The following is a 15,360-nucleotide window of genomic DNA, read 5'->3' on the forward strand; positions in this document are numbered from 1 at the left end:
TTTGTGATTGTTAATATATAATAAAGAAATGAGCCGAGATGGCCCAGTGGCTAGAACGCGTGCATCTTAACCGATGATTTCGAACTCAAACCCAGGCAGGCACCACTGAAATTTCATGTGCTTAATTTGTGTTTATAATTCATCTCGTGCTCGGCAGTGAAGGAAAACATCGTGAGGAAACCTGCATGTGTCTAATTTCAACGAAATTCTGCCACATGTGTATTCCGCCAACCCGCATTGGAGCAGCGTGGTGGAATATGCTCCAAACCTTCTCCTCAAATGGAGAGGAGGCCTTATCCCAGCAGTGGGACACTTACGGGCTGCTAATGCTAAAAAAATAAAAAATAAAGAAATAGTTCATTTGTTTGTTCATTAAAAATAACAGTTAATTGAAGTTCAAGCACGTGAACCGAACCTGAACCTAAACTTTACTTGGTGGTAGGCCTTTGTGCAAGCCCGTCTGGGTAGATACCAGCCACTCATCAGATATTCTACCGTCAAACAGCAGTACTCAGTATTGTTGTGTTCTGAAGGGTGAGTGAGCCAGTATAACTGCAGGCACAAAGGACGTAATATCTTAGTTCTTAAGGTGGCGCAGTGGCGATGTAAGGAATGGTTAATATTTCTTACATAGCCATTTTCTTTAGGCGATGGTGACTTACCATGAGGTGGCCCATTTGTTCGTCCGCCAACCAACTTCTAAATTTGCGTTTTGAATAATTTATTTCATGATAAGCGGTAAAGGAAAACACTGTGAGGAAATCAGTATATATTGAAGAACCATCAACCAGAATTGAATAAGCGAATACATCCGTTTCAAAATAATTCCACCTGAGGGACATTGTCAGGCAATACATTACTACTGTTTACGAATTTTAACGATTAATATGTAAATAAGTATTTGGAAAATTGACAATTTCCGCTTACGACTTGGACTAGAATATGGTAGAAAAGTATGAATAGCATTCATGCTATCGTTGTGACACTCGGTATAGTCAGATCTCGTCTCCTGGGTTGATCAGCCTCGTATTATAGCCTTTGTGATGAGATAGGCTCTTGATAGCCTCCTATACAATAACCTACACCGGCCATCTACATTGTATTTTATGATTGAGGATCCGGGGACTTCTGCGTTTAATTTTCTGAGAGTACTTTTACTATGTTCGGATCGATATTGACTTCAATTATTCAAACAAATTCAATCTCCTCTGATATAAGTCGGGTGATCAAACTAAATCCGATGGGGAAGGCGATATTTCACGTCTTAGGTTACGTGGTTTCTAGCAAATTGAAAGAAACGGCTAATATTTCTTACGTTGCGAGTGTTTATGAGGAAAAGTTATCATTAATGTCATATCATATGATTTGTAATACTTGAATATATCTTTAATGGTGTTTATATCTTCGTTGGTTTGTGTGGTTCCATTTATTGAAATACCAAATTTTGTTGATAATAGCTACTATCTTAAAAATTGATGAAAGAGATAAATGGAGATAAATAGATAAAAGGACAAATGGAGCGTTTTCTTTTGATATTGAATATTTGTAAATAAAATTAACATAAGAAAAACCCGCTTAGTTTCATTCGCCGGTTCTTCTCAGGTGAGGGTATACACTTTTCCGAACAGGTGGTAGTGTTTAATTTGACAATCAATAAGTAAGTGTAATGCTTCTACATTGAATTAAGATTTAAGATGATCATTTTGTATACAAGAATCCATGGCACGCCATTTCTTTGCTGTTTCGTTATTATTAATTATGCGTCGTTTAATTATTTCAGTGCACAAACTTTATAAAGAATTCCTATATAGAAGCAACCCTGGATATTGAAATAGTTTGCAATTTTTTATTTCAAAAATAATTTATAAACTTAAAACTAATTATATTAATATATATATGATAGTCTGAACATACGTATATATCTATACATAGTGATTTGAAATAATTACTCGGATCATCGTGATCTGGCAGATTGCTGGCTTAATAACAACGGAATTGCCTTGAACGTTCATCATTTCGGGATCGACTCTGCTAAAGATAAACGACTGCCTATGTATTAAAATATTTGTTTCTTAAATCTGTTTCAGATTAATAGACCCCGACGCCGTTCCACCGACCGATAATGGCACGTGTATACATATATTTTAACTGATTTTTTTGTATTTTACTAGCGACTCGCCCCGGCTTTGGACAGGTGCAATGCTGATACTAAATATACTTCAGAATGTCTTAAACTCAACGTTTACAGCTTTTTTGTCATTAGACAATACAAAACGATTTAAAATTCAGGGTATGTACCTGCAATAACGTAATATCTTCGAAAATATTTATTTTAATTGCATGCTGTACAGGACCATATTGATCTATATTAAATTCACAATGTATTTAAGGTAACTTAATTGGATAAGGATTAATGCTGTATTGCTTAAAATCGCTTCGTAAATAAGCCATTATTTCTCGTAAAAAGTAAAGGATAAAAAATAGTTACCGTGGGCTATCCCTAAGAGATAGACATATACCATCTCAGACTTTTTTGAAGATCTTTCAAGGTGTACAATACTGTAGTACATTACTTTGATCTATCTCGTAGGGTTCAGCCAGCGTTTGCAATGTAAGCGCAAAAAATGTGTTTATTTACGATATCACTTTAGAAACCTCTAAAATTATCAGTGTTTATCTACTATAGTGTACATGGGTTATACATATGAACTTTCCTTTTGAATCAATCTATCTATTAAAAAACCGCATCGAAGATCAAAGTATACAAAGGGACATACAGCAGTAAGCGACTTGTTTTTGTTTTATGTAATGATACAGTTCATCCAATCACCATTCCAATGGTATACGGCAGCAGGGACACGAATACCGATTTTCTGGTATAGTTATGTATTTGTTCCATCCTGTTTTTTCAGCAATTCCCGGCGGAAAATGTACTAAAATATACATGATATCACTCATGTATATTTTAGTACAATTACTCGCAATGGAATATTATCCAAAACCTTCTCCTCGCAAGGAAAGGAGGTTTTAATCCAGCAGGATGTTACTTTGCTTTTTCTACTTTATATATATTTTTTTAATTTAATTTATTTAACAATAATATTGAGTGTTCGGAACTTTTATCAAGATCTTACTTAAACGTCTCTCGCATCAATTCCCGTAATGCGAGTCGTTTCTTTTAATACCAGATTATATAGAACGCAATTAGGAAAAAACCGTCATATCGAGGTTAACATAATGATATTGATCACCATTAGTAATCAAGTAAAAGACTTAGACATGTTATGTCACGATAGCCGCTCTCAGTTCAATCGAAAAGTAAAGAATTTTATCTGTGCTCATTTCTAATGTTATTGGTTTTATTATATAATAATTAATAATAAACATTGGACAACATCACATACATTACTCTGATCCCAATGTAAGTAGCTAAAGCACTTGTGTTATGGAAAATCAGAAGTAACGACGGCACCACAAACACCCAGACCTAAGAAAACATAGAAAACTAATGAACTTTTTCTGGATAGACTCGGCTGGGAATCGAACCCGGGACCTCGGAGTGGCGTACCCATGAAAACCGGTGTACGCACTTCTCGACCACGAAGGTCGTCAATAGTAATTAATAAATACCAGTTTTAAAAAAATGTTTTATAATTTTTATTTCAAATCATTGATTATTGAAATAAAACTAGTTTTTAACGGATTTAATCGCGTATATTAATTATTTTAACATCCCGACGTTTCGAGCACTTTGCAGTCTGCCCGTGACCACGGACACTGCAAAGTGCGCGAAATCCGTTAAAAACTAGTTTTATTTCAATGTGTAATAATCGCGAAAATCTAAGACATCATTGATTATGTTAATATCTTTAATACATTTTGTGCAATGTGACAGTGCATGGTGAGACTACCCGTAAAAAAAAGAAGTTTGCTAAGATCATTTTGAAATGTAATTTTTTTCATTTTGATGAGATAATGTATCTACTGTTGACTGACCTAACTTGCCATCATATAGTTTAGCGCCAAAGAACAATACTTGGTTTTTTGTGTTATTTGAAGGGTGAGTGAGCCAGTAGCTATACATGGGTCAAGTCACGAGGGTAATGACATCGTGATTGGTGCAATAAGGCATGGTGAATATTACTTACAGCGCCTCAATAGCCGGTGGTGAACATTTATTGTCAAATAGGACATTTATTCGTCCGCATCATTACATAAAAAATATAATTAAAATTACTTTTTTTTTACATTAATATTGACCTTCCATCAGTCATTTCTTAATTACCGGATTGTTTACATACCAAAACAAAACTTATTTAAACTAATAAATAAAAATAATTTATCTAAGTTAATAACGATATGGATTTAAAGTCTACGATTGTAAATTCCGATTACTGATTGATGATTATTAATAATTCAGTTAAGGTTAACTTACACTGTTAGTTTAACTAATATTTTAAATGTGAAAATGTTTGATTATGCGTTTGTTATGTTTTCACGATCTACTAAACTGATTGCTTGTACAAAAATACAAATGCTGATACAAGAACGCTATATTGCAAAGTTTACTTGAATAAAATGCGCTTGATTTGAATTTATTTGATTATTATGAACCTTCATAAAAGTTGTCAGAAAAAGTCGAAGGATACCTATCAGACTCCCCTTCTTAAGCGTATGTGAATTCTCGGACCGCAGATATTTTTACTGTAAAATGTTACTTTACTACCTTAAAAATAATTACGCAGAATCTTTATAAACGCGGTTCTCGGTTACAATACGAACGATAACCTCTAAATTTAAAGTATCTGTATGAAAGTATGTCCTTTGCGTGAAACGAGTGGAAACTCATAACTATTACTGTATTTATAATCATTATAATGATTCATACCACACGGAAGACATTACGTTGCTATTCATTAAAAAAAACAGATCTAAAAAGTGTCAGACGGTACAAGAATCTCTGAAAATACATTCGTAATATTTTGTTATATTTAGTAAAAAGTCATGCAACTAAAGTTAGTGCTGTAAATATACTATCGTTTAATAAGTAATCCTGTTTATATATATAAATTAAATACCACAAAATAATTAATACACTTCACTGTCTGTTAAAGGCCTTATGACCTTCTCGAGACAAGAAAAAAGGCTAGTTAAATTTGTTCAAGTAACTAATTCGTAGGCGGCTGGGAGCTTTGAGTCGAGTAATTAAACTTTATTCCGCCTTCGAGATTCCGTAAATCGTTTACCGGATAATTTTGACGTTAAGACAAATAGTATTAGGAGTTTAAGGGTATTAGTATCGATTACATTGGCATTTATATAATTTTGAATATTGATGGTTATATCCTGGGCAATTCTTAAGGAAGATTAACCAAAAAATATCTCTCTCATTATGTAATGGGCAAACCCAACACCAGAAATAGTTCATAGGCTTCTTGTGGTTTCCGAGACAGGAGTATATACAATGATAACTTTTAGAATCGACGCAGGCTTTGGACTCCGGAAATCAGATAACTAACGATAACAGATAACAGACAGCCTCATACATTAACAGCCTGTAAATTTCCCACTGCTGGGCTAAGGCTTGCTTTGCCTTTGGGGAAAAATTTTTGGAGCATATTCTACCACGCTGCTCAAATGAGGCATATCGTTTCAGAATTTAGACACATGCAGGTTTCCTCACGATGTTTTCCTTCACCGCCGAGCACGAGATGAATTATAAACATAAATTAAGCACATGAAAATTCAGTGGTGCTTGCCTGGGTTGGAAGCCGAAATCATCGGTTAAGATGCACGCGTTCTAACCACTGGGCTATCTCCTCTCTTAAGCTTAGTCTAGCCTCATAAGCTGGTACTAAACCCACTCGGTAGTCAATCATTGGAATGAGATGTTGTTACATCGTCATCCAATATTACCAAAGCATCGCTAAGCGATATTCTTACTTTTGTAGTGTTTAAAAATATTAGGAGTTTATGTCAGTACGGGTAACTTCACGGTAAAGTGTTAAAGAGACATTCTAAGGCGATTCGTTCGCAAAGAATTTCTGGACCACAAGTTTTAATGTCTATCCTAATAGAGATGACCTGAGGAGGCTGTCCTGACCCTGAATACAATCAATTACACAAGGGACACTAGATCTCAACAAGAAATATGACAAACAAAATTTGTAATATGGATATTTCCTTGTGATGCTGCCTGGATATAAAAACACACAAGTACATTGAACCACCAAACTAAATGGCACAGAGAATATTCCTACGCAGATCAGAATGACAAAAAAAAAAAGTTCTACACAGTGTAATTTAGACCCGTCTTCTGAAAAACCGTTGTCTTCCCAAATAAATAACATTTTCTATGCTTAAAAGGTAAGGGGTCAGAGTAAATAGAGTCACGTAAGGAATGGTTAATATATCTGACGTTGATGGTTAAATACTGTCAAACCGTTACAATGTTGCCCTTTTTAATTTAATGAATTAACAAAAAACACATATTAAAAAATTTAATCGCTAACTATATGTTTCAATCTCAAAAATATATTAAAATTTATAAATAAAAAACCTTTTTAAAAACAGAATATTATATATTTAAAAATTATCATCACTTCGCATAGAAATTTAAAATTCTACTTGTACATAGATTTTTTGATTTTGAATACAGCCGCTTAAAAAGCTTTAGATTTTTACAAAGCACTTAAATTATATTAAAAGTATCCTTTGGCATAACGTCTGTTTCCTTTGTTTTAACGAAAAATATGTTAAAACTAATTAAATTTAATTCTATTATCATCTTAATGTATGCTTAATATAAATGAGTAATTATAGAAGAAAGGAACTAACATTAGATGTTACGATTATGTAATCATAAGTACTATTTAATTACATAATTATTCACAGAATTCTTAAATATGTAATCCAGTAAAATGCATGGAGACAGCGCATGCACGTCAATATATTGCTATTATTTGCATATAAATTTAGCTTAGTAAAAGAGACGCCAACTACTTACACTTTTTAGAATTACATGACTTAGATAAACGTTACATAATTGTAATTTACATATAATATAATACAATTTTCTAATTTTGAATAAACTCTGAGACGAAAACAAAGAGATAATAGATATGGCTATCATTTACAATTATATAATACATTTAATAACAATTTATTTATCCTAGGGAAGTGGATTATAACAAGGTCATGATAATAATATCTACTTAAATATGTTTGTAGGTTCGAAGTCTTAGAAGTTATAAAATATTAATACAAAGGTAATTTGAGCAAAGAAATGATTATATATTGGAAATTACATAAACGTGTAAATAAAAAAGAGTTATTGTATAATAGTGAGCATTATATAATTTTTATTACGATTCTGAGCAATGAGCGTGTACCAGTTCAAGTATTGTACACATTATCACGAACATTTCTAGAATAATCTACATTTGAAAGGCATTTATTAATTAATTTTGCATAAAATTTATTTCATAGGAATTTCAGCTTTTTTTATGGCACAAAAACATGAAAACACTATAATCTAACAGTATTTAAAACGGGATATTTACCATGTTTTTTATTTTTATTTGGTTGAGCTCGATATTTCGACATTATCTACGAATGTCTTGTTCACGAGACTGACGTTTGCGGGTAGATGTTGACGGCATTAGAAGTGTCCATATCGGACTACCTCCTTTCTCGTACGTTTGCTGCGTAAACACTGGTTACCACTACCATTGTCACTTTCACCTCTACTATTTGTTTTATTTGCACTCGAAACTCGATCCCGTGTTTTACAAACGAAACTCACCGTATCGATTCGCGAATTTTTTGTATTGTTATTCAAGGGTTTGCATAACTTTATCACTGGATTGAATACTTTCGACAGTTGAAACCCATCTTCCCTATTAAAATTACTATATTTAGTAATTTCAATGGCTTCTCTTACCAGTCGGGGTATGTAATGGCGTTCTGTCGCAAGTATCTGAGCATTATGAAACACGATCCAATAGTTCGGCCCGGCTTCCAGAAGATGTTCCGCGATGGCTGATTTCTTTTACCACCTTGATATGTTCGTTGATACGACAAGATACAGTACGCTTCGTTGTCGACAACAAACACGGTGAATATCCCGTTTTAAATACTGTTAGTAATAAAAATAACCATGTTAATTTAAAATCTAACACTATAATCATTTACACACTACAGTATCAAATCGCGTCGTGCACTTTCTCGTCATTGGACACTTCGAATATTAATTTCTAGTGTTATCAGCGACATATCTATTTCAACCGAATATAGTTAGATAATATTAATTCTGAACTATGTAATAAAATTATTTAATATATCACTTTTAGGCGTAATCTAATGCGAAATTCGATACATACATGTACGTAGTCGCAAAAGATTGCTAATTATAATAGTATAATACATTTAATTTTTTTCTATATTTGTACACAGTATTCTCAAAGATGAAATAACTTTACTGCTCTGTTGTCGAGTGTCGAAGCATGATGTTTAATAGCTACCTTAAAATTTCCCAATAAACAGGTTATCTAATATAATAATATTTTGTAAATCAAATTGGATGATTTTAATATGAGCGTATTCAAACAAACAAAATGTTTAGCTTTATAATGTTTGTGTAGATTTATGTAAGTGTTATTGAGATTAAATAAAGTGCTGACAATAAAACATTTTCCTCTATTGATTTTCTATGAAGATTCAACAAACTTGTATTCATTGAGAGACTTTGCTATTGGACGGAAAAGACGAAGCGTCGACTAAACTAAACAAAACAGAATTCATATGTTTCATGCAAGAAAAACATCACACGATAAATTTGTGTTCCAATTTCTTTTAGATAATTTAAGCCACTAAGTCTTTTATATGCGCCATACTACGAGTTTCTTAAATATTTTAAACACAATGATACTTAGGATAAATAACAAAATAATAATTATATTTAAATCTATTCTTAAATATTCGCATTGAGTTTTTACATTGGAAATAATTAAAAATCTAAAATTAAAAATATCACAACCTTAAAACAACTAAAGCTGCAATAAATTTCCTTTATACTTTGGCAATATTTTGACTAAGACAAAACTTTACATTATACAATTAATACTGATAGTTGAGTAGAATATACCTTAGGATATAATTATATTATAATACATACTTATTAAGATATTAAATCTAATAATTTTGATATGCTAAGATTCTACATAAACATTTACAGTTACTGAAATATCACAAAGTAATAAACTTTATTCAAGATAAATATTTGGCCGTTTAGTAGATCTCCCGAAACCCTTTACAAAAATGATAAATTTTATTCGTTGTCATAGAATATTTTATAGTTTGATGATATATAATTCTTATCGACACACATTCAAAGCTTCACCATACAGATAACATCTCTATTAAACAAAACACCTGAATATACTTATTTTGGAGATCTACTGAGTGAAAACGACCAAATAATCTATGGGCTAGGTGCTGCACTTGAGTATTTTCCTAAAGGCCTTCCTGAATTCAGGATTGAAAATGGTATAGATGACAGGGTTTAAGAATGAATTGATGTACCCGAGCCAGGTGTTAAGGATGAAGACAGTGACTCCTGGGGAGAACTGAAGGCCGAATTTTCCGCAAATAGCGTCTAAAACGTTGCACGTGAAGAATGGGGTCCAACAGAATAGGAAAACGCCTGAGAACAAAACGATTCATGGGTTAGCAGAAACACACAATATTTTAGTAATATTCGTCTACGATTCTTCCTTTATAAGATAAATAAAAAATAAATTTGTTCAAAGGTGTAATCTTTAGTGCGAATTATAAAACTGGTTATTCGTGTCTTGTAAATTTTTATAATTATTTTCATATTATTAAATAAGAAAGAAAACAAAAAAAGCCTACGATATCAATAGTTTCTGAGTTAGTAACTACTAACAAGTTCCTCACAAGGAACGTAGACCATTTACAGAAGTTAAGAAATTATTTCCAAAAACTAACTTCTCGCCAATCTTACGAAAAAATCGTGCAACTCGTTAGAAAATTTACTGATTGACAGAGTTCCGGGGAAAAAAATCTCGTTACCGAACAAAAAAGTGAAAGAAAAAAATATTTGTAACGATTTTTATATACGGTCACCTTTATTTTTATATAATGGTCTATTATTTTCGAATATAGTGAACCGTTTTCATTTGAAAATAATATTTCAAGTCTCCTGATGTAAAATTTACGGAATCGGTGCCCGTTGAGCTATTATATTTCCTTTCAAGTATGAAAAGATTGAAAAGTGAGAACCTTTTAAAGAAAAGCAATAGCCCAATAAATATTAAGACTTACCTAATACAATGGCTAGCGTTTTTGTTGCCTTTCTTTCCTTTTTAGCAGATGATTTTTCTCTTTTCTTTTTGCTCGCTTTATTGGCTTTATAGATAGTAAATCTTGCGGTCGCAGCGCTGGCTTTCCTTTCCTTTTTACAGGACGATCCATCGCGGATGTCGTAGTGACTTGATCTTAGGTCGTCATCCGATCGGAAAGCAATTGATGCGTTTCTACAACAAAATCACAATGTCCGAATGTATAAGCTGAATTTATAAACCATCTAAGCCCTGAGACATAAATAATTTCTAATATTAATTATTTTAATTTCATTTTAGTTTCCCGCGAAATAAGCACAGGAATAGGGAAAGCATATTCTTTAAGTTAGTTATTTATATTTTTTAAAAACATACTGTATAATTAATACAAGATAAGTGCTTTAGTTACGAATTTATATTTTTGATTATTTGTGTTTGAGTTCCTCAAACATTGGCATTTTTCAAGTCTTATTTTATTTGATTTTATATTAAAAATACATAATAGGCGACTGCTGTCAGCTTAAATCACGACCATTGATCGCCTTACCTAGAATCCGCATCGACTCTCTTTCCATTTTTCTTCCATTTTGATTCACAGCCCATATTTTTCAAGACCGTGGCATCTTTGAGTGCGGGGGATGGGGGTGGTGATACATGTTCTCTGATAATGTCTTCTATGTTTGAGGGTGCGTATCCAGAATCATTATTACCATTTGGATCTGGTATTGGTTGTGATTTGAAACTTTTTTTGGGTATCCTAGAAAAATATATATTTTTACTCAATATAAATATTAAAATCTTTACAATTAGCAGTGTTATCCTCTATTTCTAATCTAGGTTCGAAACTGATATGCCAAGATGTCTCAGTGGATAAATACATCTATCTTTAGCGATGATAGTAGATTGAATTTCATGTTTCACTCAGTTTTTACATGTTTTCATTTGTATTCATAATATAGCTCAAGCTCAGTGATGAAGGAAAACATTGCGAGGAATTTAAACTATTTTTTCCTTAAAACCAACTTTTTTTATTTGCCTTAAATTCAATGACATTGCTCGAAAAAGGGAATTTTAGTTTCTATCTGTTTGTACAATACAGCATTAATGCTGTTTGTTCAGAATACATGTAACCATAATCATTGTCATGACAAATAATAACAACTATTAATAGTCCAATACAAAGTTAAGGAGAAAACCGCGAATAGAATCTTTTGTATGTGATTCAACTTCACGCTTTTTCTTTGAAACATACTTTGATACGAATTTTAACCAAATAATAATAATAAATAGGAATATTCTAAACTCTGGTTTTATTCGGAAATATAAACTAATTCTCCAAACACATAACGTCTTCAATTCCTAATTCGATACAATATTATTACACAATTGTCCTTAATTCTCTCATTCCCTAATATATTCCTGAGCATTACACAAACATACAATGGTACAGGCTCATAATTACATTATGAATGTTTCAATGGTTGTTTAGTAAACAATATTTACTTAATCTTATCTTCCGGGACAGTTGCTAGCATGAATTCTGTCGATTTATCATTCGGGATCACGTGACACTCTTCAGCATCAGCTTCAAGATCCACCGAGCGCTTGTCGAAACTAGAAAACATAGGAAAAGTTTAATTGACGAAAATAATACTTATATCAAACTAAGCCACTGCTAAGGCACCCAATGCAGTATTCCGTTACATATTGTATGCGTATGTAGTGTATTTTTTATTTATTGGAGTGCAATAAAGTGAGAGCCGAGATGGCCCAGTGGTTAGAACGCGTGCATCTAAACCGATGATTTCGGGTCAACCGAGGCAGGCACCACTGAAATTTCCTGTGTTTAATTTGTATTTAAAATTCAACTCATGCTCGGCGGTGATGCTAAACATCGTGAGAAAACCTGCATGTGTCTAATTTCAACGAAATTCTGCCACATGTGTATTCACCAACCCCCATTGGAGCAGCGTGTAATGTAAAAAATACACATAATTCAACTAGACTCGTAATATTTTCCAATGACCTTGAAATAAACACCTCCGCTATTACTCTAAGAGATGATAATCTATTTCATATAATCCGAGTAATGTCACGATAATTTATGTTCAACTATATCGAATTCCAACCGAAATTAATTAGATCGGTATCTATGTCATTACTAACAGTAAATTAAATATTAATAATAAACACTGTCTAATTATTGAAACCGCAATATATAGGTAGACCATTTATTGGCGGTAGAGCTTCTCTAGGAATCCTTGTTCCAAGAATCAATGATTGTTTTGGTGTTGCGGCTCGAATTTAATGGAGTCAGCTTTATTGTGGGGTATGTATTCTTATAAATGTAAAACATTTGGTTGAAAGATTTATATTATGAATTTTATTCGACGTTAGAAACAAAAATTTAGGTTAAGTTTTTTATTATACGATATAGGATACCTGTCTTCGTGATCTTCTTCGTTGCTACCGGAGCCAGTGTTAGTAGGTCGGTCGTCCAACGCCGTTTCGAGCTGTCTCGTCTGAGCTACATTTTCTATCACGACAGCCGCCGTTGCTCCGGTTATCGTGTCACCAGATACTGGAGGCTTTTTGGCTGCACGTTGCTTCTTAGCTCGATTTCTTAATGCCTGTATTAAAATAGTTTCTTTAATAACATAATAATAATGCTATAACTATAAGACATAATTGTCAATCGAACAAAACATATCTTTATTTCTTCTTTAAAAACAGGCCCTAAAGTTACAATATTTGTTTAGAACTTTAAGTAAGAGAACAATTTACGTTCAAGCGTTTCAAAGATGAAGGAAAATTATATTAAAGTTAAAGAAAAATGTCGCGTGATTTTTCACTTTTTCACTTAGTGATACTAAATTCTTTAAGTCATCTATTTCATAGCAATAGTGCATAAAATAAATCAAGATCGATAATTTAAAGTCTAAATTATATGGACCATAATTCTGGCTTGACGATATCGGTGGTGTTGTGTAACTTTTTTATATTATATATATTTTTTCCTCTGACATTGATAATACTATTCTGTAAGGAAAACTCGAAGCTCACCGCAGAAAATGATCGTGAAATATCAGAAAGTGATATACGATTATGATTACAATTATTACAATATTAACGCGTACTGGAGCAGCGTGGTGGAATTAACTCCAAAACCTTCTCCTTAAAAGGGAGAGGAACTCAGCATACACGGGTTAGAACTTTGGATGAATTGAAGAATATTCGTATCAACAAAATAGCCTAAAACGATTTTCAATATTTCACGAGAGACTGAGAGACTGAGTCTCTCTCAGACAGACAAAAGACAGTATTTCCAATTTCTTTCATTAAGCTGTTCTAGCTGTTAAGGTTGTATATTTAGCTGTTGTGTTAGTTTGTGAAAATTGAGAAATACGATTCTTAGAGAAAGATTGCGTATTTAAGGCCAAGTACCGCTGAAATATAAGTTTTGATATTTATAATTACCTTAAAAATATTATAGTAGAGGAACATCATCATGATGCATGGAATGTAGAAGGAACCTAGCGAAGAGTAGAGGACGTAGTTCTGACTGTTGAAGAGGCACTCGTCAAAGTTCCTGTCGGGTGTATCGTTGAGGCCGAGGACGATGGGCGCTCCGATGGCAGCCGAGACCAGCCACACGAGGACGATGGTGAACCACACGCGTGTATTGTTTTTGTGTTTCGCATATTTTATTGGCTGTGTTACTGCTATATATCTGAGGAAACAATTATTTATTGTTATATATAAACTTCACACTTTCAAAAAACAAAAACCACCCCAAAGCTTATTTTTAATAATTTCATATAAATTTATGGCAAAAAAATTGTCTAATTGACCTATATTTGTTATTATAACTAATGTTGCATTTAAATAGTGGATGATATTTATATATCCTATATATGTTATTTTACAAAAAGTAAGTATTAAGTTTGGAGTTGATGCAAATATGAATTTAATGTGATTGTATAAAAATGGATTCGGATTTTTTATTGTACTCAAACTATAGTGAAAGGGTAATTATTTCTAATTTTTTTTAAAACGATTTTTAAAATATATGAACCTTTACATTTTAGGCTAGACACATTGGAATTAATTAAATGTTATGATAAAAATATATAGTTATGTTTTACTATTGTGCGCATTTTTTTATTTTTCGAACTTAGTTGACCTGTTAACTAATAATTAACTAAACAAAAATCGTATACTTATGTAAAGAAATGCTTGGAACTGAAATTTAAGTTGTCAACTTTTGAAGTCCAAGTTAAAATTAATATTGAGTTTGCCACATTATGGAGTGCATGAAAACTGATACCAAGGCTAAAATAATCTCGTGTTTTAAAAATATAACATTACTAGGATATTTGGTGATTGCAATAAGAATAAAGTATGATGAATTTTCTGAGCTGTCAATATATTTAGCTTACCTATCAACAGAAATGGCGACTAAATTAAATATGCTCGAAGTAGAAGATGTGACGTCCATCGCGATATATACATCACAGATGAAAGCCGGCAAACCCCACGATCCATGCACCTGTAAACAAAATTATATTCTAAATCAATATTATAAAGTTCAATTTCGAACACACAAATAACCGAGAAAATCCAATTGGATTCCCAAATACAGTGTTCAAATAAATCAACGCGATTTGAGTAATTCTATCGGTTTCTTTTCGAACTTGTCAATTTTGTTTGAAGATATTTGTAGCATTTTTCTACTTAAGCATACTTATATTAAATTCAATATCGTCTTTTTTTAATTTTTCCTGTAACTGTATCGATAGGTGGCGAATAAAATACTGATATATTTTTGTAGGTATTTTATATTATTTTATAGACTAGTTAAAACTATAATATATAAACAAAAAAATCTATTGAATATTTATAGGTATCTAGCATGTTTATTGGGAAGTCATCAACAGCTAACTTGTCTTTTATGAATGACACAAAAACATTTTTATCTTTAAAAAAAGAACAATAATAA

The 15,360-nt window shown here is 32.3% G+C and overlaps 1 protein-coding gene across 1 annotated transcript; it reads right to left on the minus strand.

Annotated features, from left to right (window-relative positions):
* Positions 1-9,488: 9,488 nt before the first annotated feature.
* LOC125068789 (dopamine D2-like receptor) lies at positions 9,489-14,916 on the minus strand. Its single transcript, XM_047678101.1, has 7 exons — positions 14,801-14,916; positions 13,839-14,091; positions 12,804-12,991; positions 11,865-11,975; positions 10,909-11,118; positions 10,345-10,556; positions 9,489-9,703 (listed from the first exon to the last, which is right to left on the minus strand). Exons 1-7 carry the CDS (start codon positions 14,857-14,859, stop codon positions 9,489-9,491), a joined length of 1,248 nt encoding a protein of 415 aa, XP_047534057.1. The 5' UTR covers positions 14,860-14,916.
* Between the last annotated feature and the right edge of the window lie 444 nt (positions 14,917-15,360).

Source organism: Vanessa atalanta, chromosome 14, assembly GCF_905147765.1.
Source record: "Vanessa atalanta chromosome 14, ilVanAtal1.2, whole genome shotgun sequence".
NCBI classification, from domain to species: domain Eukaryota; kingdom Metazoa; phylum Arthropoda; class Insecta; order Lepidoptera; family Nymphalidae; genus Vanessa; species Vanessa atalanta.

Excerpts from the sequence above, each read along its gene's own strand:
- LOC125068789 (XM_047678101.1), bottom strand. The coding sequence starts at position 14,859 with ATGGACGTCACATCTTCTACTTCGAGCATATTTAATTTAGTCGCCATT. Across the intron at positions 14,092-14,800 it reads GTCGCCATTTCTGTTGATAG|ATATATAGCAGTAACACAGC; the intron begins GTAAGCTAAATA and ends TTGTTTCCTCAG. Across the intron at positions 10,557-10,908 it reads AGAGTCGATGCGGATTCTAG|AAACGCATCAATTGCTTTCC; the intron begins GTAAGGCGATCA and ends ATTTTGTTGTAG.